Here is a 23,447-nt window from a genome sequence, read left to right as displayed (position 1 = left end):
AAGACCCAGCGGTGTGCTGGGGAGCGATAGCTGCCGGTGCACTCCTAGGGACTCAAGCACAGACTTCCAACACCTGCCATCCTGTGGGAAAAACATCATCTTCCAAACTTCTGGATTTTTAGCAATCTGAGATAGACATAAAGAAGGAAAAAAGTCATAAACACATCCACACGGGGCTGTTTTCCCTCCCCAGTCCACCCCAGAGCCATGCAAGGAGACATGAACACAGCTCTGCGTATAACTTTATTCCATCCCAGCCTGGCAGTGGCAGCAGCTTCTCCACTACCTCCAGCCCACATCCACGGGCTGATCCTGCTGTGTACAGAAGGCACTGTGATGGGGCGGCCCAGCTCACATTTCCTTAAGAGCCCACCTGAGATCTGCTGCATGAACTCCACCAAGGCAGCCAAAATAAAGAGGCAGACTTTCCCTTCCTCGGCTCTTGGTGCACACGAGGTGTTGTGCCTCCACCAAGGCGGGAGCTGACACTTTCAGAAAATCAGCTGCTGACTTTTCCTACATCTCCTTTTTTAATTAGGTCAGCGATACCAAAGGCTGTTTCTCCTCTGGATGGACGTGGGACACGCTGCACCAGCACGTGGTGAGCTCCCCGTCCTGCTGATGGTCAGCACCCACCTGGCCCTGGGGAAGAAGACAGCACAGGGCCACCACGACTCTGATAACAGCTCCGACTCGCCCATCTCATCTTGGCTTTCACCACTGATCGTCACCTGTCCTCACAGGCTGGAGTTCCCCAGCTTAGGGCTAAGGCCATGCACACACAGAGGTCACCAGTGCACCACCAGTGCAGCATGAGGGATGCTTCAGGCTGGTCCTGCCGGACACATTGCCCCAGCACCACCATGGGACACCACTGCCATGGACAGCACCGATTTCCTGAGCTGATGCCATCCTACAGCATGGCACGGTGGAGAAGTGCCTGGTGACCACAGGGGATTTCAGGCAATCGCTGCTGTCAGAGCGAGACCCGGGCACCTTCCCCCTGCCTGTCCAAGGCCACTTTTATTGTCTTGATGTAATGAAGTGCGGGCTTCACCTGGACAGACCCACAAGTGGCTTCTCTCGGAGGCAATGAATACAAATACTTGACCTCATGAGCCGTGGGGCAGCAATTAGTTTAAGCAGGGGGTTTGTGTAACACTTCAAAAGTCTTAATCCGTGCGGTCAGCCCTGGCACGGTATTTGCCAGAACCTATTGAGTAGTCTTAATGAGTCTGCAAAGCAAGCTTTCAATACATTTTGGGTCGCTTCAGATGCTTTAAATGGCATAGTCTATATGGTATTGTGTGGCTTTAGAAAGGCCCGGGCTTTAAAAAAGTATGGCTCCCTTTCACAGGGCAGACAGAAACCATCTTTAGAGCTGGGACCCTTAGCGTTTTGCATATCAATACGGCTCGGGCTGAATGCAGTCACTCAGCTGGGAAATAGGATCACTATCAGCGTTTCCAGGCTTTCACAGGCACTTGGGAAACTTTAAAGCCCTTCGCGGAGAATAATTTGGTCGAATATCGTGGCTGGAAACAAAACCTCGGGCGGCAGAGCGCGGTCCCTCGCGCCGAGCTCGCGGGACGTTACGGCAGGAGCCGCGTCCGGCCTTCATCTCCTCTTTCTATTTCTTCAAAACTTCCCTGATTCCTGCCTCAAAAGCCCAAGGGCTTGTGCACCACAGCCCCAGCATTTTCAGCTGCTGTGGAGCTGCTCATGGGTGTACGAAGGGATGGAAACACGGACAGCCAGTGGAACGGGCAACCGTACGTGCCTAATTCCCACATCACGTTAATCCCACTTGTGTCACCTGTCCCATGCGTGTCGCTTGACCTGGCATCCACCAGACAAGCCCAGGGGCTGAAAGGGGCAAACGTGCTGACCACACATTGGCATGGAAAGTACGTGCCAGTTCCAGGGGGCATGAAGGGTGCCCCAGCAGCCAGGACATGGGAATGGGGAGAGCTGCGTGGGGCAAGGCACAATGTCCCAGTGTAAAACAGCAAGAGAAGGCTCCCGTGCCTGCTGTGAACCCCAGGACAAGCCGTACCCTCCGCATCCATCACCCCCATGCAGTGATAGAGGTGCTGAGCAGTGCGGGAGGGAAGGGGACGTGGTGGGACGGTCAGCATGGGGATGTGGCACCAAGGGGAAACCACAGCCAAAGCCTATTTGCAAACAATGCGGGGCCCGAGGGCCCTTGAAAACACGTAATTAGCTCATTAAAGAATCAAATACAAGTCACTAATAAGATATTAAAGGTTAATTAAATGTTTTCCCCATATTTAATTAAGGGAAAACTTGTTAATTCAGACTAAACTAATTTCTGCAGCCTCCCGTGATAGCTCTCTGCGGCTGCAGATCTGAAAATCTATTGAGATAATTGAACCCAAAGGTCAGAGTTTGGGGCTTTTGTTTGCTCTGCTTGGGTGAATTTGGAGAAGCAGGGATTTATATTTTATGGGGGAGAAATGCCCTACTTCATCAGCTGGTACACTCGAAGAGCACGGGAAGGTATGTGATACACAGCTCCCTGTCCCCAGCCCAAAATCTGGCACTTACTCCAAACTACCTCTTTTAATTGTTGTCCTTAACTAGGAAATTCCTTCAGATGATTCTCAGCCTGCAGAAAACACCCGTGGCCGGCCCCAGCACGAACGATTGCCTGAATGCAACCCCCTGGGCTGGGAAGGGGCTGAGGGCACAGCCGAGCACCCACCGTGCCCCAGCACCAGCACCCCTTTTTTTCCCCTTTTTTATTTTATTTTTTGCACATAGGCTTGTTTCAGCAGAGGGGAGCTGCACCCAGGGCTTTTCCAGTCTTGGCCAACACCATCAAACTATCTCGCCACGTCCAGGAACAGCACGGCTCCATACTTAGCATTTTGGTTTTAACACTTCCAGCAACAGAATGTGGAAACAGGGGGAAATCGGTGCAGGGAGGAGCAAGCTCATTGCAATCACCTTCACAGCCCTTCTCCCATAAATCTCACCTTGAGATACGAAAATCAGAAAATAACCCGATGGGATGCACAGAGGCTGACCTTGTGGCCACCAAGGAGGGAAAAAGGAGCTGCCATCAAATGTCACAAACACGACCTATAATTTATCGTCTAAGGCTTGACACTGCTCACAGTAAAATCAGTGAGTAACTGGTTCTCTGAAGGCAGCAGAGGGGCTCACACGTTATTAAATAGAAGTTATTTTTGCCACCTCCCTTGCTGGAATGGGCACGGGCAGAAGCCCCAGGGCAGGAGCAGCCCAGACCCGGCTGCGTGTCCCAGGGCTGGTTGGTGCCCGGTGCTTGTACACAAATGCACCCACACCCTCCCTCTCACCCCCAGCACGGCCACAGTTAACATAGATTAGCAAGATTTATATGGAAGAATATTTAATCTGCTCAGGGGGAGAGGGGTCATCTGTGTTTTTATTTCTTAAATATTTCTCTCTACTCCGGAAGGGTCCGTTTCTGGCCGGAAAAGGTCCGATATAAATTAGAACGAAGGGAGGAGGCTGCTGGTGGCCCCGCGCACGGCTCAGTCCCACCCGAAGTCCTGCCCCGTCATCTGGTAAAACTTCATGTTGAAAGGTCTGTAAAACTCCTGCAGGCGCTGCACCACCTGCCCGTCGATTTTGGGGTGCGGCCGCCCCTTGGACTTCCCCAGGCAGCGGGGCTTGCTGCTGCCCTCCGGCTTCTTCAGGCAGGGAAAGCCCTTGGTCTCGTTGAAATAGAAGTGCTTGTCCGTCACCACCCTCTCGAGACCCAGAAAGTCCTGGACGCGGCCCATCTCCCCCGCCGGGTCGCTGACGAGCCGCTCCCCGCTGACGAAGAGGAATTTGGAGAGGGGGAAGTACCGCAGCCAGTTGTCCAGGTGCTTGGCGTAGATCCCGATCCTCACCGCGCTCCAGCTCGTGTCGATCAGCCCCGTGCTGACGTTTTTGAAGGCCAGGGCCTGGAAGCTGGGGATGGTGGGGTTTTTGGAGAGCGTCTGCGTGTAGTCCGAGATGGCGCGGGTGACGGGGTTGCGCACCACCACGATCAGCTTGGTGTCCCGCGACATGTTGTAGATGCGCCGCGGAGCCTCCTTGGTGACGAAGTAGCTGGGGGTCTTCTCCATCGTGATCTGCCCCTCCAGCGTCCGCGGCATCAGGCTCCTGGGGAGAGAAAGGGGCACGGTCAGGGCTGGTGGTTGTGACCCTGCCTCGTCACGCCCTGTCGGTCACCTCCTCATCCTCAGACCCCTTCCTCAGAGCCCCGCTGCCCATCTCGCCCCTCTCAGTCCCCCCAGGCCTGTCCCCAGGAAGGGGTTCCCCATCGCTGCCCCACTCGCACCCCACTGCCTGTCCTAGCTCAAAACCAGGGAGGAACAACGGCTCAGCAGGACGCTGCAGGAGAGGTTCCTTAGAGCACCTCGTGCAGAGAATATGACTGAAAGCAACCCAGCTGCCGGGGTAAAAACCCCTGAGAGCCCTGCGGGGTCGAGGTGCCGGTGTGATGCACGGTGTGGAACCCTCCTGCACAGCACCCTGGCACTAAGGGAGGATCTGCCCCAACCCAGGACCATGCAGAAGCCCCTGTGCTGTGCCCGTTCTTGCACGGGAACACTTTTTGTCCTGGCCATCCAAAGGAGCACATCGACTGCAGATGCCCACACTCTCCACAGAGTTGCAAAGAGGAGAGGTAAATCTTGACAAATCTTGCAAAGAGGAGGAGAGGTAAATCTTGACATAGGTGTGGGCACCCATTTGGGTGGGCAAAGGGACAAGGGGGTAACCTGGGGGTCTGGCACAGCCCTGGCAGCAGGGATGAGCACCCTGGGGGCTAAGCTCAGCCACTTCAAACCCAACCCAACTGGGATGCAGAAGCCCACCAAGGCTCCCCCCTCCTCCAGACATCAAGCAGTTAAGGCTAGAAAAAGATTGTTTCTTTTTTAAAAAAAAGAGGCGGAAAACCTCTCAGGGCCCAGGCATTGTGTTGTGTAAAATTCACCGCCCTGATTGTTCCCTTGTGCACTTTAATGAGGCATTAATTGCTGGAGAAATTACCCAGGCATATCATAGGCATGTCACCCCATGGGCTGAGGGCTCCTTGGGGGGGGCTGCACGGGGTGCCCCCCCTGCAGCAGCACAGCACCTGCCCTGAGCTCCCCATGTCCCTCTTCTTCTTGGGGGTGGACACGTCCCCTCTGGGCAGCCGGTGAAGAAGGGGCTTGGTTTGTGCAGGACTGAGCCCACAGCGGGGTCACCTCGGACACGGCGCGCAGGAGGTGCTGAGCGGGTGCCCCCTCAACTGCCCAGCCCCAAATGCCAACCATGGCCAGGGATAAAACACCCCACGGGCAATCCCCCCACGTGCTGCTGGAGCTGGCAGCGCTCTGGGGACACCGATGGCTCTGCCTGGACCCGGTGGCACCGCTGGGCCGTGCCTGGTCCCCAGGCGGGGACACACGCAGCAGCCTGGGCCACGCTGCCGGCACGCCAGGGCTCTGCCCAGCAGCACGTGTTCCTTATGTAATGGGAAAAGGCTTGAGGTTTGGGGAGGTTTGTTTTTGTTTTTTTTTCCCCTGGACGCAGGAAAGAACACTTTATTAAAAGCATTTGCGAGCAACGCTGGGCTCCGCACAACTCCCTCCCCTGAAAGAGAGGCAAAGCCACTTGCGGCTTTATTTTGGTGGCTTTTTTTTGGACGGTGACAGCGCTCAGAGCCACCTCTCGTCCCCAGCCTCACCGGCCATCAGCAGTGACGGGGCAGCCTGCACAGCTGGCTGGAGAAGCTCCTGCCCAGCAGCCTGTCACTTTCCCCTGTACCTGTAACCCCAAACACATCCCAAACCCAAACCCACAATGGTTGGGGGATGATGGACACAGACACCTCCAGCCTGGCTCCTGGCCGGCCACGTCCCCTGTGTGTCCCCGAGCTGCCTGTGCTTGCCTGGGACACTGCTGGTGTTTCTGTTTCTGGAGAACGACTTCCCACGTGCTGCTCAAGCTCTCAGCACACATGGGCTTAAGACCTAAATCCGTCACTGTCCCCGCTGTGCAACAAAATGCTCGTTATGCAACATTTGGGACGACGCCCTCTGAGATGCCACAGAGCCAACGTTACACCGAAATACGGCTTTCTTCAGGCTGTGCTCCACAAACTTTGACCCGAGCTCAAGCTCTGCTCTGCTTTCGTTAGAGGCAGAGCTTTGAACCTGCTGCAGCTGCCACTGCTGAGCTCCCCGAGCCATCAGCGGGGATGCCCTGAGCCATCTGCACCCACCCTGGCATCCACAACCCTAAAAATTGGTCATTTCTTACAGCACGTGAAGAGCAAATTGAAAGAAAAGAAGAAAGGAGGAGACCCAGGATGCTATTCCAATGGGAATTACCTCCAGGTACAGCGCAGCACGCCTGGGTGGCCACAGAAAAAGTTCACGGAAGGCAAGGTTTTGAGAAAAGAATCACTAAAACATTTTAAAGTTACCAGGTTTTCTATGCCAACACATGCCGCTCCGTCTGTGCTGCCAGGGGTTATTTCTACGAAAAAATAAAATAAAAATACATCCCTGCCCAGAGCTCTCTCTGCCTGGGCTCCACCTGACCCTCACCCCGCTGTGATAATCGTGAGGAATGATGCCAGCCTGGACACCCCAAGAGCAGCCTTTCCAGCAGTATTTTCCAAAAGCTGCTTTATGCCCTCTCCTTCCCCTCAGGAGGGCAGCCAGGGCTGACAAGCGGGGTGACACGTGCCTGACGCCACCGGTGCCTTCCCCGCACGCATCCTGCCCACCAGGGGCTTGTCAGCACGCAGGAGCAACCCAGCTTTAATTAAAGCCAACCACACCCTCCTTAGGCTTAAGGAAAATTTAATTAAAGTAGAATTTTTAATAAAAGCCCACACTAAGGCAGGGATTCCCAACTCTACATGGCTGGAGCAGCAGTGAGGGCTGTGCGAGGGATGCGGGGACCGTCCCTGCTGGGGACAGCGATGCCCCACGCAGACCCCCAGGAGCAGCACTACGAGCAAAGCCCTGCACGAAAGTGCTACCAAGGACCCTCCACAGAGCCCCAGCACCTCTCTGGTTTTGTTGCTGCCCAAGCACGTCAGGAACAAGAACTGTGCAACACGCATCTTCTGCACAGCTCCGTCACACAGATTCCTGGCTACCTACGAGATAATTACACTCTTTCACGTTTTCATTAACTCCCTAAGAACTGCCCCAGTTAATTATTGATAAGCTCTGCCTGCCTCCAGATCTGGCTAAAACCAGCAAATGAAGGGCAGGGCTCCTGTTGTGCTCCAATTTAGCAAAAGCGCTGGAAACTTTAAACTTGGAGCTAATTTTTGTTGACCTTGAGCTCCTTGGGCACGCCGAGCATTGCCCAAGGGAACGTGGCACCATGACGGGGGAGCACCTGGCAGCCTTTGATGGAAGTTGGATTTCAGGAGAGACCACATGCCCAGGAGGAGGGATAAAAGTCCTGCTTCTCTATTAAGCTGATGAATTTCAATTTTTGATAAATACCGAGGTGACTGGCACTTGAAAGGCATCAGAAAAAAAAGATTTCCTACGTGGAGATGTACAAAACATGGAGATGTACAAAATGTGCCGCAGGGTGCTGGCACACGGGGCTGTTGGTCAGCGGAAGACTCATGTCTGGAGCGTGCCCTCGTGGCTGAGGGAACCTCCCTGGGACAGCACAACTCATAGCCAGGGGGAAACTGCAGGTTAAGGCTGTGCTCCTGGGGGCCCTCGCTTAGATGAATGACCTCCTCTCTTGAGGTAGCGAGGTGCAGGAAGTCCCAGCCCTGATAACAACGCAGAAACCTGCAGGAAATACAGATTAACAGCCATAGCAGGCAGGTAATCGGAGCAGACTTCAAAACCTTGGGCCGACATAACTTCCCAGGGTTAATCGGTTGAGGATTCCTCACTTCTGGGATGGTTTTGCTGGAGATGGAGGAAAACTCATCCCAGGAACGGGCTGAGTGTAAAGTAATGGATGCGCCTGCCTGGGGCAAGCTCGCTGATAAGGAAGGCTCCAGCCTGACAGCCTCCCACAGGTGATGCCAGGCAGCATCTTTAGCAGGGCCCAGCCTGTGCCAGGAGTGAACAATGGCCCCAAAACCCAGAAAAATCGTGGATAGGGGTGATGGGGGCTGTTGGACCAGGGCATGCAGGTCCTGCATCATCACCCACCCCGTGGAAGGCAAAAGGGGGAACAAAACCTCCCCATTATTATTAAAAAACGAGCGCTGACCAAATAAAAAGAAAGAAAAAAAGCCACCGACAAAAGCAAGTGAAAGGCGAGGGGATTTCTGCCGGGGTGGACATGGTTGAGAGCTTTCTGCAGTGCCACAGACAGCGACTCTTTCAGGGCGCTCAGCCAGGAAGGCGAGGGGTGATGCTGAGGACAAAACCGGCAGGACGGGCGCAGATTAGGGTCACCCTCCCTGGCCCGGCCAGTGTGGGCAGGGGGCACAGAGCCATAGGGACACGGGGGACACGGCACCCCCCGAGCAGCGGGGTGACAGCCTGCCCCATGGGCTCAATGGGGCCGGCACCTTTTTGTGTAAATGTAAAACAGTTTGGAACCAGAGAGGGGCGAGGGCCGGGACAGATTTATCCAGATTTATCCTCTGCCCGCAGACACCCCTACCACCCGGATCTGCATATGAATCGCCCCAAGGCTTATCTCACCCGGCGGGGACAAGGCGGCCTTTGTGGTGGCAGCAGCAGCGGCTATGAAGTTGTTAAACTGGAACCAGTTAGCGATACTCTCAGATACTGGGCTGCTCCGTAAGGCAGCCAGGATAGCGGCACCTCTGCTGGAGAACGGGGTGAGAAGACATCAAGGGCTGGGACATCACAGGGACGGACCCAGCCACATGTCCCCGGGCATGGAGCTGCAGCAGGACTGTGGCTGCCGGGGATGGATGGGGGCAGCCACCCTGGACCCCCCCGTCCCCAAAGCAGCGCCTGTCCCTGCCCTGGTCCCCTCCACCACCTCCTCCCGGAGCATCTGTTGAACCTCCGCACCCCGACAAGCCGCCCGGGAGCAAATTAGGGCCGCGGCCACGTTTGCTCCTCATTACTGTGCTCTTCCCCTCGCCTTCCCCGTCGCCCCCTCGGAGGGGCCAGCGGGGCCGTCATCGCCCCCACCGGCGGGCAGAGCCCCGCGGCGCTTTCCCTCCCCGCCTGCCTCCATTATTTTTGATTCTTTCGCCGATTCAAAAATGTGCAAATGAGGCCCCAGCTTCCCAATCGGGCCTGGCCATGAGCTAATTGGCTTTAAGCAGGGAAACCTGAATATGCTAATGGAGGCAGTAACGAGCCCGGGATGCGCCTGGAAGGGGAGCCAAGCCCTCGGCTCACTGATCGGCTGACTCGAGACACGTCAATTAACAACAGGGAAGATAATTTATTAATGCTCCTTTGCTTCCCCCCCCCGCCCTCTGCACCTAATTACAGATTGATACAAGAAACAACCCGGAGGTTTGGGTTTTTGAGCCCCCAGCAACCGCAGTGGCCCAGGACCAGGCTGAAGGTGCTGAGCGGGCGCAAAGGATCCGCGGCTCCTCCAGCCTCAGCGATGGGTCCCTGCCTGGAGCCACCCAGGCCGGGCAGCAGAAGGGGCTCAGGAAAGGGCCGGGAGCTGGGGAATGTTGTGTTTGGCTTCCCGACCTATTTAGCATCATGTTCTTGGGGATGTGGAGTGATGGAAAGGGGAGAAGCCTGAGCCAGCATTAGCATTTCTAATCAAGTGGCTGCTTTTACGAGTCACCCGACACCCGGTTATTAGCCCCCGATAAGAAGCAGGGCCGTTTCAGAAGCCATTCAAAAGAATAAATCACGTCTTTTTTGCAGGCTACAAAACCATCCAGCCCTCTGCACATCCCAAGTCTCAAATCCTGGCCATAAGAAGAGGAAAAGGACGTTTCCCCCCCAACACCATGGGGCAGCTACAGCCCCCTGGCACGCACGCCTACTCCCCTCCACCACACTTCATCTGCGCTGGGCCCACGCTCATGTTTATGGCTGGGGAGGGCAATTATGGGCAGCTCGAGGCCCTGAAGGTTTCTGAGTGATTACGGTGTTCTCTTTCCATGGTTATTCCAGCAGGGTCATTAAGGCCAAAAGGGCTACTGGTGAATACACCCAACGCATACCATTATGGAGAGCAGAAAACAGAGACAATGCGAGCACAGCTCCGGCCCCAGAGCGGCAGCGCTGGATGAAGCTGCTCAGCACAGGGTGGGCAAGGGGTGCTGCATGGGGTGCCCCAAGATTATTGCTCCTACTTGCAAACCTGTCTGCTTGCACACACAGTGCTCCTGCACGTACTCATGCACCAGACAAGCACCAAGAGCTGGCTGGATGGGGACAAGGAGCCAGCAGTGCCACCCTGGGCAGGGTCCACACAGGGATGCTTGCAGCCCGCAGGTGCCACGACTGGAGAGAGACCAGGAGGAAAAAGCTCCTCCATTCCCTGCTGCACTTCACGTGCTGTGAGCAAAGGCGCCTATTGAACACCCAGAGAGCCAAAGCAGCTGAACCCCCTTTTACAGTTACAACGGGTGAAAAACAGAATAGCAACAGGAATCCCCTCAAAAAAAAAACACCTCCAGAAAGAGCAAGCAGGCAGGTCACCTGCACGGGGACCAGGGATGCTGCGGGCTCCCTCCGGAGCGAAGTGCGGCCGAATGCCACAATTAGAGCCCCCCCAGGGGCTGGCTCCCCGCGCCCCTTTGATTCCCAGCCCCGGGGGCGCAGGGACGGCCAGTGGCAGGTGTCTTGCCTGTGACCCGGGTCAGCCGAGGGCTCTGATCTCCAAATGACCCTGCCCGGCAGTGAATATGTGTACCCGCGCTCAAACAGCTTGCAGATGAAGGAGCAGCAGACTGGAGATGATTTATTCAGGAATTAAAGGTTCAGTACCCCTTTTAAAGGCTGAGCCTCGCCACTGTCAGCCTTCATTGCACACAATTAAAGGGGTTAGCTGCCTGGGCCCGCCACGGCCCTCCTCCCTTGCAGGGGAATGAAATAAAACAAAAACAACCCCTCCACACGCCCCCACCGCCCCGCAGCCCCATCCCTGCAGCGTACGGTTTGGGGCATGACAGGGGGATTTGCAAACTCGGCCCACGAATGGTGCTGAGCTCAGGCACGGGATGATGCTCTCTCTCTGCCTTCTGCAAGGACGGGGAGGTGCAGACCCTCAGGAACGGGTTTTCTCCCCTCTCGCAGATTTATTTCCTTCCCTTCAGAGTTCGGCGAGCTGCCCCAGTGTAACCGAGGGAGGGGAAACATCGCTCACGGGCGCAAACAGCAGGAACTCAATGAAAAGCTTCCTTCCCTTTATAGCAGAAAAGGAAGAAATCCGCTGCCTGCAGCGGCTGCTGGTAATCTCTTTCCAAGGCAGTAAATTTTCCTGCAGCTACCCCAGCAAGTAATCCAGCAGATTATTACACCTTTCAGTGAAATCAGCCGTTTAAATACGCTCTCCCCTGGCCGTGCATCTTATGTTTTACGGCCGGCTGAAGATGCCCGACGGGCAGTCTGAGAGCAGCCAAACAAAAATTATGCTCTGCTGCAAACAGAGCGGAGGCACCAGTGACAAATTTTATACCTCCGGTAACCGGGTCCTTGGGCGCTCCAATAAATAAGGAAAATTTCCTCTTAAAACTCGGCGGGGCTGCCAGGCTTGGGGCCGTGCATCACCACTGTGAGACACCCAGGGGAGAGCAGGAGGGCAGCACAAAGTGCTGGGGGGGCACGCACCCCAGGTGGGCAAAACACAGCAAGAGTTTACAAAATCTTTGCTTACAATTACAAATAAAAAAAAAAAACACACATATATTGGTTTTGACTGAAGTATCCTCTTGCAGCAACGGGCTGATCCTTCCTGGTTTCAGGAAGGAAATAAAAAGACTGTAAGATCTAAATTTTTCTGCTTTAAAGTTGCACGGCTCGTGTCTCCTGTCTGAACCCTGCTTGCACCCCGGACAGGGCCAGCAGCTCCTGCAGAAACGGGAATTCCCCAGCATCCTGATGCCAAAGCAGGTGAAAGGAAAGCAGGCATGCACCAAGAGCTAGCCCTGGGCATGCAGTGAAAAAGCTGAGGGGAGCGCATCCCTCCCACGGCACCGCTGATGGGTTAACCTCTCCCACAGCATCAGCGGCCCTGGGGAGGAAAAAGAAAAATCCCTATAATTTTGCAGTTCTGCCTGCGGGGCCTTGGGGCACTGCACGCCCACGAGCCTCACTGAGCAGCTGCAATACAGGGACAAAAAAGGGGCAAAATCCTTCAACATGCTGGGTGTGCCCATCCTGCAGCAGCGCAGGGTGCATCCACGGCCCCGGCATCGCCGCAGGTGCGGGACCAGCGGGAGCGCAGGCGAGAGGGAGGAAGAAAGGAGGAATTCACACGTGTCTGCCAGAGCGAGACCTTCCTGCCGGCCGCTGCACCGACAGATGCTTTGATTTGATCAGCAGATGCTGACGAGGCACCAAGACAAGTCCCCAGAGCCATGAATAATTTCGCTGCCTTCGTGTTTATTTGATCTCAGCGTGGGGCTGCCTGGCGCTGCCGCCCCATCCGGCGCTCTGCGCCCCGCGGCCCTGCTGGGGCTGGGAAGGGTGCTGGGTGCTCTTCCCCCGTGCACCTGCACCCCCTGCACAGCTTGGGGGGCACGGGGAGCATGGCATGAACATGACCGAGCCCAGCTTTTTTAATTTTGTTTTTCATTTCTCCTTTTAAATGGATAAAAATGGGAACTCTGGACCTGAGCAGAGAGTGGAGGCTCTGCACCAGGGCCACCAGGTTCTGTTGCAGTCACCGAGTCAATGCTCGGTAGAGCACAATGAATGCATTTCTGAGTAGCTAAGTGGCCACAGCCCCCCGTGGTATGGCACAGATCCACCCACCCGAGGTGGCCTCCGGACCACAGCACCCAGGGAAGCGATGGCCAGGGCTGCACAGCGGCACAGGACCACAGCCAGGCCAAGGTAGCACGAGGAAAATGCTGTGGACAGAAGGGATGGGGAAAAATCCTCACTGAGGTCTTCCCAGGATGCTATCAGCTCCTCCCTGGGTGGCTTTGGGACAGCCTGGGGCCACCTGCAGCACATGCAGCCCTCGCTGTGACACTGCCGAGCATCGGATGGGGACAGGGGACGTGGGGGGACAGCATCTCCTGCCACGGGCAGCCCCCTTCCTGCAGGGCCCTGCACCTCATCGCCAGCCACTGCATGTGGGGAGCACACCCTGGGGCCACCCAGGAATGTGAGCATTGGCAGGGAAAATAAGGATAAAATAAATGTGCAGGTGGCTGCAGGCACAGGCCCACACACGGGACACAGCGGCAGTGTCCCCGGTCCCCGTGCAGAGCACGGCACAGTCAGGCGTTCTCCTCAGGATGAAACCACCCCGTGAAACATGAGCAGGCTCCAGAGACGGGTTGGCTAATCTGGTGTGGAAAAGCTGTCAGATTTGGCCGAGGGACAGAGCCAGCTTTATTTATTTTATAACGCAGCGGGTGGTGTGGGGAAGGCTGCTTGGAAGCTTCGTTCAGGGTTAAAAAAAAGACAAACAAAAAAAACACAACAAGACCTGCCTCTTCAGCAGGTTCCCTCCTCATGCCAAAGGGAGGCCAGGCCAGCCTGCAGCTGGGAACCACTGCGTGCACAAAAAAACAGGGGGAGACAACCTGGGTGGGTGCACAGAGGCACGTGGCCAGGGAGCACGGCAGTGACGGGTCCATCTCGCTCCTTGCCCAGCCACGGGCAGCAGCCACGGGGTCTCAGAACACATCTGCACTGGTCCAGGGCCTCTCCTAGGCTTGGAAGCCCATGGCACGATCTTACAGGCCCTGTGTTAAACCTGCACAGCCTGACCGAGGACCCCGGGTCCTACTCCAGCAGGTAAACCATAAGCAGTAAAAGCTGCTCACACTGTCTGTATTTTAAACCGAATGAATTCAATTGCTTTAACTAATGCGATTTTAAGACAATTACACTGCCCACAGCACCTTCAGCATCCAGTCTAGAACTGCAGCACTGGGATGTGATGAGTTAGAAACCAAAGATGCTACCAGTGAGGGTTTCGCACGTGGCAGCTCCGCCAGTTCCACTTCACGGAGACTTCTGCAGAAATGCTTTCCCAGCTTGGCTTCCCCCTGCTGAACAAGCGCTGGTCCTGTTCGAAGCTGCAGGTTCAAGCTAACCACGAGTCGCTCTGAAACGCATCCAGAACTGTCTCGTTTCTACCTACGAAAACATAAATCAGCCCTCGCTCCTGGACCGCAGCCAGGCCTGAGGTCTGCGGCGAAGCCTTTGGGATCCATCGGGAAAGTTTCCCGCTATGGTTTTAAGCTCTTTTGGCCAGATCCACAAAGGTATTTGGGAACCTAAAGCTCATTGAGATTGCCAGTACCTGAGCACCCAAATCCCCCCAGGAATGGGATCTCCTGCAGGCAGCCGCCTTCGCCTTCCTGTGGACAACGCTGAGAGCTGTGCTGGTTTCTGAACAAGAAGCTGAGCTTTGCCCTGTGCTTCCACATCCCCCAGCCCTCTGCATCCCCAGCTTGCTGGCAAGCATCCCCGCACACAAGGGACCGCGTGCCCCAAACCCATCTGCCACAGACCCCCATCCCCGGCGGCGACGGGCAGCAGGACGGGGCAGGAAGCCAGGACACCAACAGCCGGGCGCTGCCACCAGCAGCTTCCACAGCCCAAACCAGAGCCCGAGCTCTAGGACTGGGCCCCAGGGAGGAAGGGCACCATATTGGAGCAATTACCTGGGTTACTCCCATCTCCGCGGGTGCCCGCCGTGCCCACCGCCAGGCTGGGTTCAGTGGCAGATGAGCGGCACCAGCTCTCAGCAGGGCACGGAGCAGGTGTGTGAGCAGCCCCATGAGCGGCTGCGGTGTGGGGAACGGGGGCTGCTCACCCATGGGGGGAGGCAGCAATGTTGCAGCTGTGCCCAGGCAGGGGGTGCACAGAGATGCGGTGGTGCCCCCCCAGGCATCTCCCTAATGTTGTCCCCGACAGCTTGAGCAGGCGATGGTGCGGCTGCTGCATCCACCCTGACTGTGAGATGGGCACCGGAGCCTCTGGGCTTGGTTTGGGTTCAACAAAGGAAGCTTTGAGTTAAGCCCTCACCCTGTAACAGGCACCGTCCCCTTGTCCAGCCAGCCCCTGCACCCTGCAGAGCCCGTGCTACCTGCGCGAGGGTTCGCAACAGCTCAGGGCTCAAGGGGCTCGTGTCCCCATCCCTGCCTCCGTCAGCAAGAAACAATCCCATCCGGGCTGCTTGGTGCTGCTCTCAGGCAGAAGGTTGTCATGCTGCCACAGAAAAGCTCTCGTTGCGATGGAAAACGTACCCAATTTTCCACAAAAATGAAAAGAAACAACAAAAAAAATCCCCATCTGTGTCAAATTTGTAATACAGCCTCAGGGAAGATGGGAAACAAATTTAGCTCTTTTTTTTTTTTTTTTTTTTTTTTACTATCAGAAAAAGCCCCGTTTCCTGGCAAGGAGCGCAGACGAGCTTCGCCCCGAGCGCAGCAGTGCCATGCGGGGCCATGCTGGGGACAAGGAGCATCCCATGGCACCCACCAAAAAGAAGGGGGAACTGGCATAGAGGGGCTGCCCAAGGGTTCCCCTCCCTCACAACCTGCTCAGCCTCTTCTCTGCATCCACGGGACTTTTCTCACCCACCTGCAGCCCATCCTACGTGTGCCAAAAACGCTCCCTCTGTGGAGAAGCCTCAGAAAGGCAGCCGATCCCACAGGGGTGGCTCGGGTGCCCCCTGGGCTGTGCCCATCCCTCTTGCTGGGCACTGGGGGGGTCCTGCTGGTCCCCAGTGCAGAAATCCCTGCCCACCCAGCCGGGCTACTTGCAGGTCCCCAGCCACCCCAAACCGGCCCAGCAATGGGGTCTGGGAGCTCTGGCAGACCCGGCCGTGGAGCCAGGCTCTCGGCCCTCCCCACGTCCTCCTTTCCCCAGGAACAACTGGGAATTCTCTCACAAAGCCTTTCGGCACTGGCAAAGCATCAGATTGTGGCAACCAGAGCTGTTTGTGGGAAAGGACTGGATTTTTATTATTTTTAGCCTGGCTTCCTAAGGAAATGTGGCTTAAGCAATCACACGGTCTGTCTGCCTATCCACCCGCCTGTCTGCTGGTCTTCCCCCGGCCGCGTCTGAGCCCACTGGCCCATTCCAACCTAATTTAATGGAGGAGAAGGATCAAAACTAGGAATTTCGCACATTTCCAGGAAAAGCTGCGGCCAAGCAGGAGCCGTGACCCTGACCACTACCCTTGGCTCGGGGAAAGGCAGCTCCAGCACGGCCCCATGAGGAAAACTCCACCAGGAAAGCACTTTGCTGGCCTCATCCCATGCACAAGGCATGGGCAAGCATCCCAGCACACCCAGCCCTACATCCTCGCACTGTCACGGTCCCCAGGGGCATCGTGGAGCCCTGCAGGACCAACCCCGGGCAGGAGCAGACCTGGCAGCAGGGCACAGCACCATCTCCATCAGCAGGGCCAACACGTGCGAGCAGGATGGATGCGCCCGACCCTCACCCCTGGGCAGAGGAGCAGCAGCAAAGAAAGGGCATTTCTTCACAGCCCACAAAGCTTCAGGAAGAGGGAAGCTCCAGCGGCACAGGAATTCAAAGGCTACATTATTTGCTCCCGAGTTATTATGTGCCATCATGTGTACTCAAGACAGTCTTAAGCCTTCAGAAGCTGGTGGCCAGCGGAGCAGCGAGGGCTGAAGCGCAGCAAGCTGCCAGCAGCAGAAAGCTGCTATTCATTTGGCCCCCATAGAGGAGAGGAGCAAATCCTGCCCAGCCTTTTCCACTGGTGCAGGGACAATAACGCGTATTTCATTTCACTTGGCCCGCTTCCAGCCATCAACTTTTACGTGCTTCCAGGAAGCGAGGGGCTGACTTTTATTTCTAAGTTTGAAAACCTTCCCCAAGGCCAGCACACAGCACACATTGACCTCTCTGCTTTTTTTTTGTTATTTGTTTTTTTTTCCAACATCCGAGCTGCCTGTAAATAAGGCATCTCCCCAGGACAGGGCACTAGCGGGGTGCTCCACGAGTGCTCAGCTCTTTGCTCAGAGCCTGCAGTTGTCACGCCTCAATTTATCAGCAGTGATAACAATTATCAGCAATGACAATAATTTATCCTCATGCATCAGAGGCTCCTCCTGGCTCAGGGACGGGCAGAGCAGGCTCACAGCGGGCAATTCGGATGGTGCTGGGCTCTGGTGGCAGCAGCACCGTGGGATGGGCACAATCTGGGACTTGCAGGGTGGGGACGGAGCGTGCAGACAAACCCGATGCGGATCAATCCTGCACCCTGGTGCTGGGCATGCAGAGCCCCAGGACACGCAGAGCCAAGGCCTGCAGGAAGAGACGGACAGACAGAGGGACAGGCAGCGCTCAGCCCCAAGACAGACCCGTTTGCAGCTGCTCAGCCCCAGGTTTCCACCCTCTGCTTTGTCCTCGGATGGACGGACAGACAGATGGACCCGGACAGAGTACCCCAGGCACAGAGCTGCAGCCCCACAGCTCCTTTCCCGGAGGTGAAGCCAGGCTGAGAGCTGAGCAGGATGCACCCAGTACAGCACCCACTGCCGGGACACATCCTGCTCCGGGGAGAGGCTGAGCCCGGGGGAAAAGCAGTTCGGAAAAGTTGCCTTACTGTAAATTGATTTTCCCCGTGTGTCAGTAGCTTTAAAGGAAAAACAAAGCAAACAAACAAATAATAATTAAAAAAAAAAAAAAAAAAAAAAAAAAACACAAAACAACACGAAACAAGACAAAAACTTCTTTAGGTATTTCAGAAGAGTTTCTCTTAGTTATCATGAAAATTTAGCTCAGAAACGTGTTGGGTAAAACGTTCAATTCCCCACAGCCTAGAGAGCCTCATCAAAAATCCATTTGAAGTGTTACTCTCAAATCCCTCATGGCAATGGGATATTTTAAGGTCAGTTAAACTTATTATTCACTCAAGATTTTCTTTCAGGTTCCTGCATATTTTAAACAGATTTTCCCCCATCTCTAACCCAACTGTGTTACAAAAACCCTTTCCTTTCTTTTTTTTTTTTCCTTCTGAAAAGAAAAAAAGTTGTCAAAAGAAAAGATACTAATCAGAAACAGCTTCTGAAGTCTTACAAGCTGCTACAGTTTGTACTTGTTACCAAAAAACATTGATGCTCTCTCCAGATCCCTAAATCCCTTGACTTTTAAAATGTTGAATGGAGTTGTGCATGGAGAAAAAAAAAAAAAAAAAAAAAAAAAAGAATTAGCAATTAACTCAAATTTGTTTTTTTTTCTTATTTGCATTTCATTTTCCTTGAAACACAGTTTATGCATGATTTTTTTTTCTCCTTCAAGAAAAGGAAAGGAAGTTCCTTCAAGAACTGCTGGATCTGGCCCTGAGCAGACAAGCTGGAGCTCTGCACCAGTTCTGCAGGCCCCAAGTAACAAGTGTATTAGCAAAAAATAAGACTACTTTTACAAGTGGCCACAGAGAAACTCTGCAGATGATTACAAGGTTCTGAGGCAGTAAAAAGATCAGTGTTCCCCTGAACCACAAACGTCAGTTTTTCACTCAAAAACTTCCTGGTTTTAAAACACTCAATTCAAGGTTTCCCTTAGAAGTTCTTTGCTTTCTTATTTTGTTCTAAATAAATAAAAAGCAAAACCCTGCTTTGGAGAAAATGGGGCTTTTGACCACAAGAAACCAAACCGTACAGCAACCCAGAGTGAAACTGCAGCTCCTGCCTCACCCCAGCACCTCTCACCTGGAGACCAGCACCACAGGGAGAGACACCAGCAGTGGCACGTGCGTGGGGACAAGTTGGTCCCCTCCTGTGCCCAGCACCAACACCACACCTGGGTTGCTGCGTGGGGCTCCCCCACCTGCAGAGCTGGCTGGCACAGCTCCACTCCATGCTGCAACACCTCCTGTCCCAGTCCTGGCCAGCAATTTTGCACAGCCAGCATTTTCCATCTCGTTTTGGCACCTTGAGACTTATTAGGAAACTCAGTGAGCCAACCAGCAGCTAATCTCACAGCAGGGACCAGGAGGCAGGTTCCTGTCCTTGCACCATTGCCCCCCATCCACCTCCTGCATTACTTCATCCCCCTGCTAGTAGGAAAGTGACTCAGCAGGTCCCAAGGACCCTTTCCTAGGGGCACTGCAAGCACCTTCGTCTCCAAAGCCCTCCAAACACATCCCTCCTCCTTCCTTTCCCCACATAACGTGCAGTTCAGCCAGTGCCAGGGAGATGGCACCTGGTAGGAGCCTGTTTCCAACCCTCTCCCAGGAAATATGATGCGATCAGTTTGAGCCAAGCTCCTCTGTTGGGTCAGGTATTCAGTAGGAGCCAGAGGAAAGGCAATGAGCACCAGAGCCACCCCTGCTCCCCTGCGGCAGCTGGAACAGTGCCTGCTTGTCCCAGGGCACAGCTCCTGCAACTCCAGTGTTTGGTGCTGCTGCTCCAGAGCCTTCAACCTGGCCAGGTCAGTGTGAATTGGACACAGGACGCCCCCCAGTCTCTGCTGAGATGGTTTGGGACCCATTAACATACATGGGACTGGGGAGCCATGAGGCATTTCCAAAGCTCCACCTCCCAGGCACAGTGGAGACACCCTCACAAATCACTGGCTGCTCCCTGAAAGATGCTCAGAGGTTATACCCCAGATAATAATTCCATAAATTTGTGAAGGTCACAAACAATATTAAAAGCTCTACGTGAAGCCAAGAGTAATGCAGCCAGCACAGGAGGCAAATTGAGCAGAGAGGAAAAGACTGCAAGTGCCCGTAATCTTGCTCTAGAGAGCAAAGAGTTTAGAAATTATTAAACAGTTCCTAGCATTTCCAGCCATCTGGCCTGCATTTCTCCATTTATTCAATCAGACATATGCTGCTTTTATCCCCACAACTGCCAGCTCTCCCCTGTGCTCTGAAAACATGTGCATCCTCCATCCTGCTTGCTGTCAGCACGGCACAAAGCACAGGCTGTGTGTTCCGCGCACAGCGCGGGCTCCTAACAAGTGAACGTGCCCGTCACAGCCACTTCCACCAGCACATTTCTCTCACTTGTACCCAAACATCAGTGTTTGCACAAAACAAGGCAGTCTTGGCAGACTGAGATGGGAGTTTTGAGTTGGAAAACCCCGCTCGTGCCAAGCAGCAGCAGCAGCCCCCTGAAGGCCGCGCAGCACCAGGTCTGGTGGCAGGTGTGGAGAAGAGCCCATGAAGAAGGTTCCTGTGCCATTCTCCTTGGGGACATCACCGCCTGCTTGTGCCAAAGCACGGACACGCTGCCCTGCTGCCCTGCCACCCTACACGCAGGCCCTGCAGCACACTAACAAGTTCAATGGCATGCCCAGGCCACCCCTGCTTGGTGTAGCCTCACAGAACATCTTCTCTGACCAGCCCATCCTTTGGACCTCTCACTTCCAGCCATGATTTCTGCCCCGTAACGAGCAGAAGATGTGTCCAGGGGGATCAGAAGCCAGAAATGCAAATAACGGGTGGAAAGGGCCGAAGAAGCCTGTGGCACCGCAGGGCAGCGCCAGCAATGCAGGCTCCTGCTGCTCAAGCCCATCACAGCCCTGGCCACTACAATCTTTGGAGGGCAAGAAGAGTCCCCACAGCGTGCTCAGGGACATCTGCTCAGACCCATGAGCCATGAGGGCTGTTTTGGAGCTGCAGCCACCACTGCTCCCTGCCCAGCAAGGAGACGGAGCCGCCGGCTGAGACAAATCCTCGCTTGCTGATGCAGTTCTCCTGCCACCTGCGCCAGGCCTCTCGTCCTGCAGCCAAGCACTTCTTCGTCTTCACGGGACGCCACCGCCACACCGGCAGTGCCTGCACATTCCTCCTCCACCAGGCTTCCCCAGAGGTTGCCCCTCCAGCAGGAACAGCGCTCTTGGAGCCCATGGCAGGGCAAGGAGTGAATTACGTTTGCTCACACACTGTCCGGGGGCTTAGGTATCAGGCCAAGTGTTACCAGATGTGCGGGGATCTCTGTCAGAGCGATCTGTAGGCTTGAATGCCTGTTTGGATATTTAATATGTTGGTATCTGGGGTGTGAGGGTCAGAGCTGGGGGTTTCAATGCAGATGTTACACATCTTTTCTACTCTTACCATCACCTTTTAATAACACCATAAATCATCAGGCACTTCTCGGGTGACCACGTAATTGCTCATTTGTGTATCCGAGCAAGCTTATCTGGCCTCTCACTCCTTGCTGCCATACAAAACTGCCAGCAAAGGAGACCCGCTGGGAACAAACTGCAGCTACGGGGCTTTGCGTGCCCCGTCTCTCCTTCAGCAAGTCGTCTCCTGGCATATGTGCTTCAGATGCATCGTGGCAGCGCGAGGAAGAGACAAGTAACTGATACGGGAAGATTAAAAAAAGGTTGGATCAGTCTGTTCCTAATGTGAGCCTTGCTGCTCGCAGCCCTTTGATTGCAGCAGAAATAAAAGATGGAAATTCACTGGAGGCAAAGGAATTAATTAAAAGGAGAATAAAGGAGCATCGGTCTGTTGGAGTCCTGGCATCAATTCTGAGACTAGTTTTGAAGTGGCAACAGTTTTACTTGTTCTTTAAAGCTGTTCCTCTATGTCCTGCACGGTGACTTGGGGAACTAATGTGCAGCATGTGCGGTGCCTTTAGCCAACAGCCTTCGGGGATGAGGTGGCTCTGCCGGTGCAGGGCCCAGAGCCACAGCACCCAGCCCATGCCGCCTCCTTCTTCTGCATCCAGCGTCCTCCTCAAACCCGGGAGACGAGGAGGAGCTGCAGCCTCTGCAAGGTCTGTTCCGGACTTTACACCCAAGTTTGCACATATGTACAGCCTTCTTCTGGTTCCTGAGCCCTCAGGTTTCTCGGTTCTTGCTACACTTGCATCAGGCAAGAACTGAGGCTCTGCCCAATCCCACAACTCTGGGAGCTATGGCTCTAGTGGTACCTGTCCTTTCTATCAGGAACTTGGATCCAGCTTCACTTGAAGCAAAGCCTGGGTGGGGACTGCTTTCAGATGGGCTAAAGCCAGTCCTTGATGTGACTAGCACATACAGTCAGCCTTAAACTCCCTTTATTTTAATTAACGTTTGCCTAGAAACGGGTTTAGAAGAGATCTCGCCCTATCAGACTGTTTTATGCTAAATCACTTTATGCTATTTATCACCTGTTCAAGTTTCACACTCTGTAGTTCAAGTTTTACAAACCTTTTACAGGGCAGAGACCTTAGAGAGAGCCCTGGTCCATCCTGCAAACACAGCGAGCCCTCACACACTTCCCGATACACTCTGAAGTGGAGCAACATGAATCTGGAATATACACAAGACCAGAACTGAACAAGGCAGTCCCTTGTGAGCCATGGAACAAGAGTGGCTCAAACTGAGAGCGCTGCAGGCGAGGACAAGGTGGCCAGGCTCCACGGCGCCAAGCTCTGTGCCAGGAAATCGGGCGGCAGCGCTCGGGGACCTGCTGGTGCAAGGAGCCAGCCACCACCTCCAGCATCCCACTGCCGGGGTGCCTGGGGCCAGGGATGCCCCTGGGGTCCCCAACAGCCTGGGCAAGAACCAGGCTGCATGTGAAACCCGGGAATGAGAAGCAATCAGCTCCTCTCCAACAGCAGCAGCTCGGCACTGTGGCACCAGCTGGCTCCTGCCTTGCCCACACCAGGCTCTGGGATGCTCCCAGCGAGGCCCTTTCCTCCCTCACCGTGATGCAGAATGCTGCCTCTGCAGCACCGCTCACCCTCCCTGCAGCAGGATCAGGCCAGGGGGACGCCCCCTTCCCTCCTCCTGCTGGGAGCAGCCCAGACCCTGCCTGGCGGCCCCTTTGGGAAGGGCCAGCACCAGCAGCAGCTCCACGTCCCGGTGGCAGCTGAGCGGATGCAGGTTGTCACACTGGGTCTCTGACACCGCGGGGGACGTTCAACCCCCTTCCGGCCCCCAAAACAGGCTTTTCATGGAGACAAATGATCCCTTCCCTCAACAAAACCTAAACTCTGAGCCCAAAGCACTTGGCAGCGACCCCTTGAAATTTTTCCTCGTGGCTTGCGTGGCTTAGGAACATGACTTTCTGCAGCATAAAGGCAGCCGGAGGAAGCGGCCGATGCTCTTGTTGAAGAATAATCATCTCCCCCCCCCCGGCTGGTGCCAATCGCACGGAGCCCCGCAGAGCTGTCACTCGGAGGGATGGCGCTGGCAGCCCCAGCAGCACCCGGCTGCGCTGGCCGGGGACCTCGGCAGCTATCGACAAGTGCCAGCAGTGAGGGATGTGTTGATGAGCCCTGATCAATGCACAGTGAAGGAAGCCCCTTCAGCAGCCAGGCCAGCCCCAAGTGCTCCCAGTAATTGGAGGAATTCTTTCGCCTCCACTGTTATTGATGGTTTTCCCCTTCGGGGTAC

General features: G+C 55.0%; 1 protein-coding gene across 1 annotated transcript in view; it reads right to left on the bottom strand.

Moving 5' to 3' along the window:
* Nucleotides 1-3,380: 3,380 nt before the first annotated feature.
* The window catches only part of HS3ST6 (heparan sulfate-glucosamine 3-sulfotransferase 6), a 28,927-nt gene continuing 8,860 nt past the window's right edge, over nt 3,381-23,447 (bottom strand). The window contains exon 2 of the mRNA XM_032197799.1: nt 3,381-4,161. Within this exon, the coding sequence (XP_032053690.1) occupies nt 3,543-4,161 (619 nt within the window). The 3' untranslated portion in view covers nt 3,381-3,542. The remainder of the gene's footprint in view (nt 4,162-23,447) is intronic.

This window comes from Aythya fuligula, chromosome 15, assembly GCF_009819795.1.
Source record: "Aythya fuligula isolate bAytFul2 chromosome 15, bAytFul2.pri, whole genome shotgun sequence".
Taxonomy (NCBI): domain Eukaryota; kingdom Metazoa; phylum Chordata; class Aves; order Anseriformes; family Anatidae; genus Aythya; species Aythya fuligula.
Note: the sequence above shows the minus strand (reverse complement) of the source record. Positions and strands in the feature narration are given on the sequence as shown.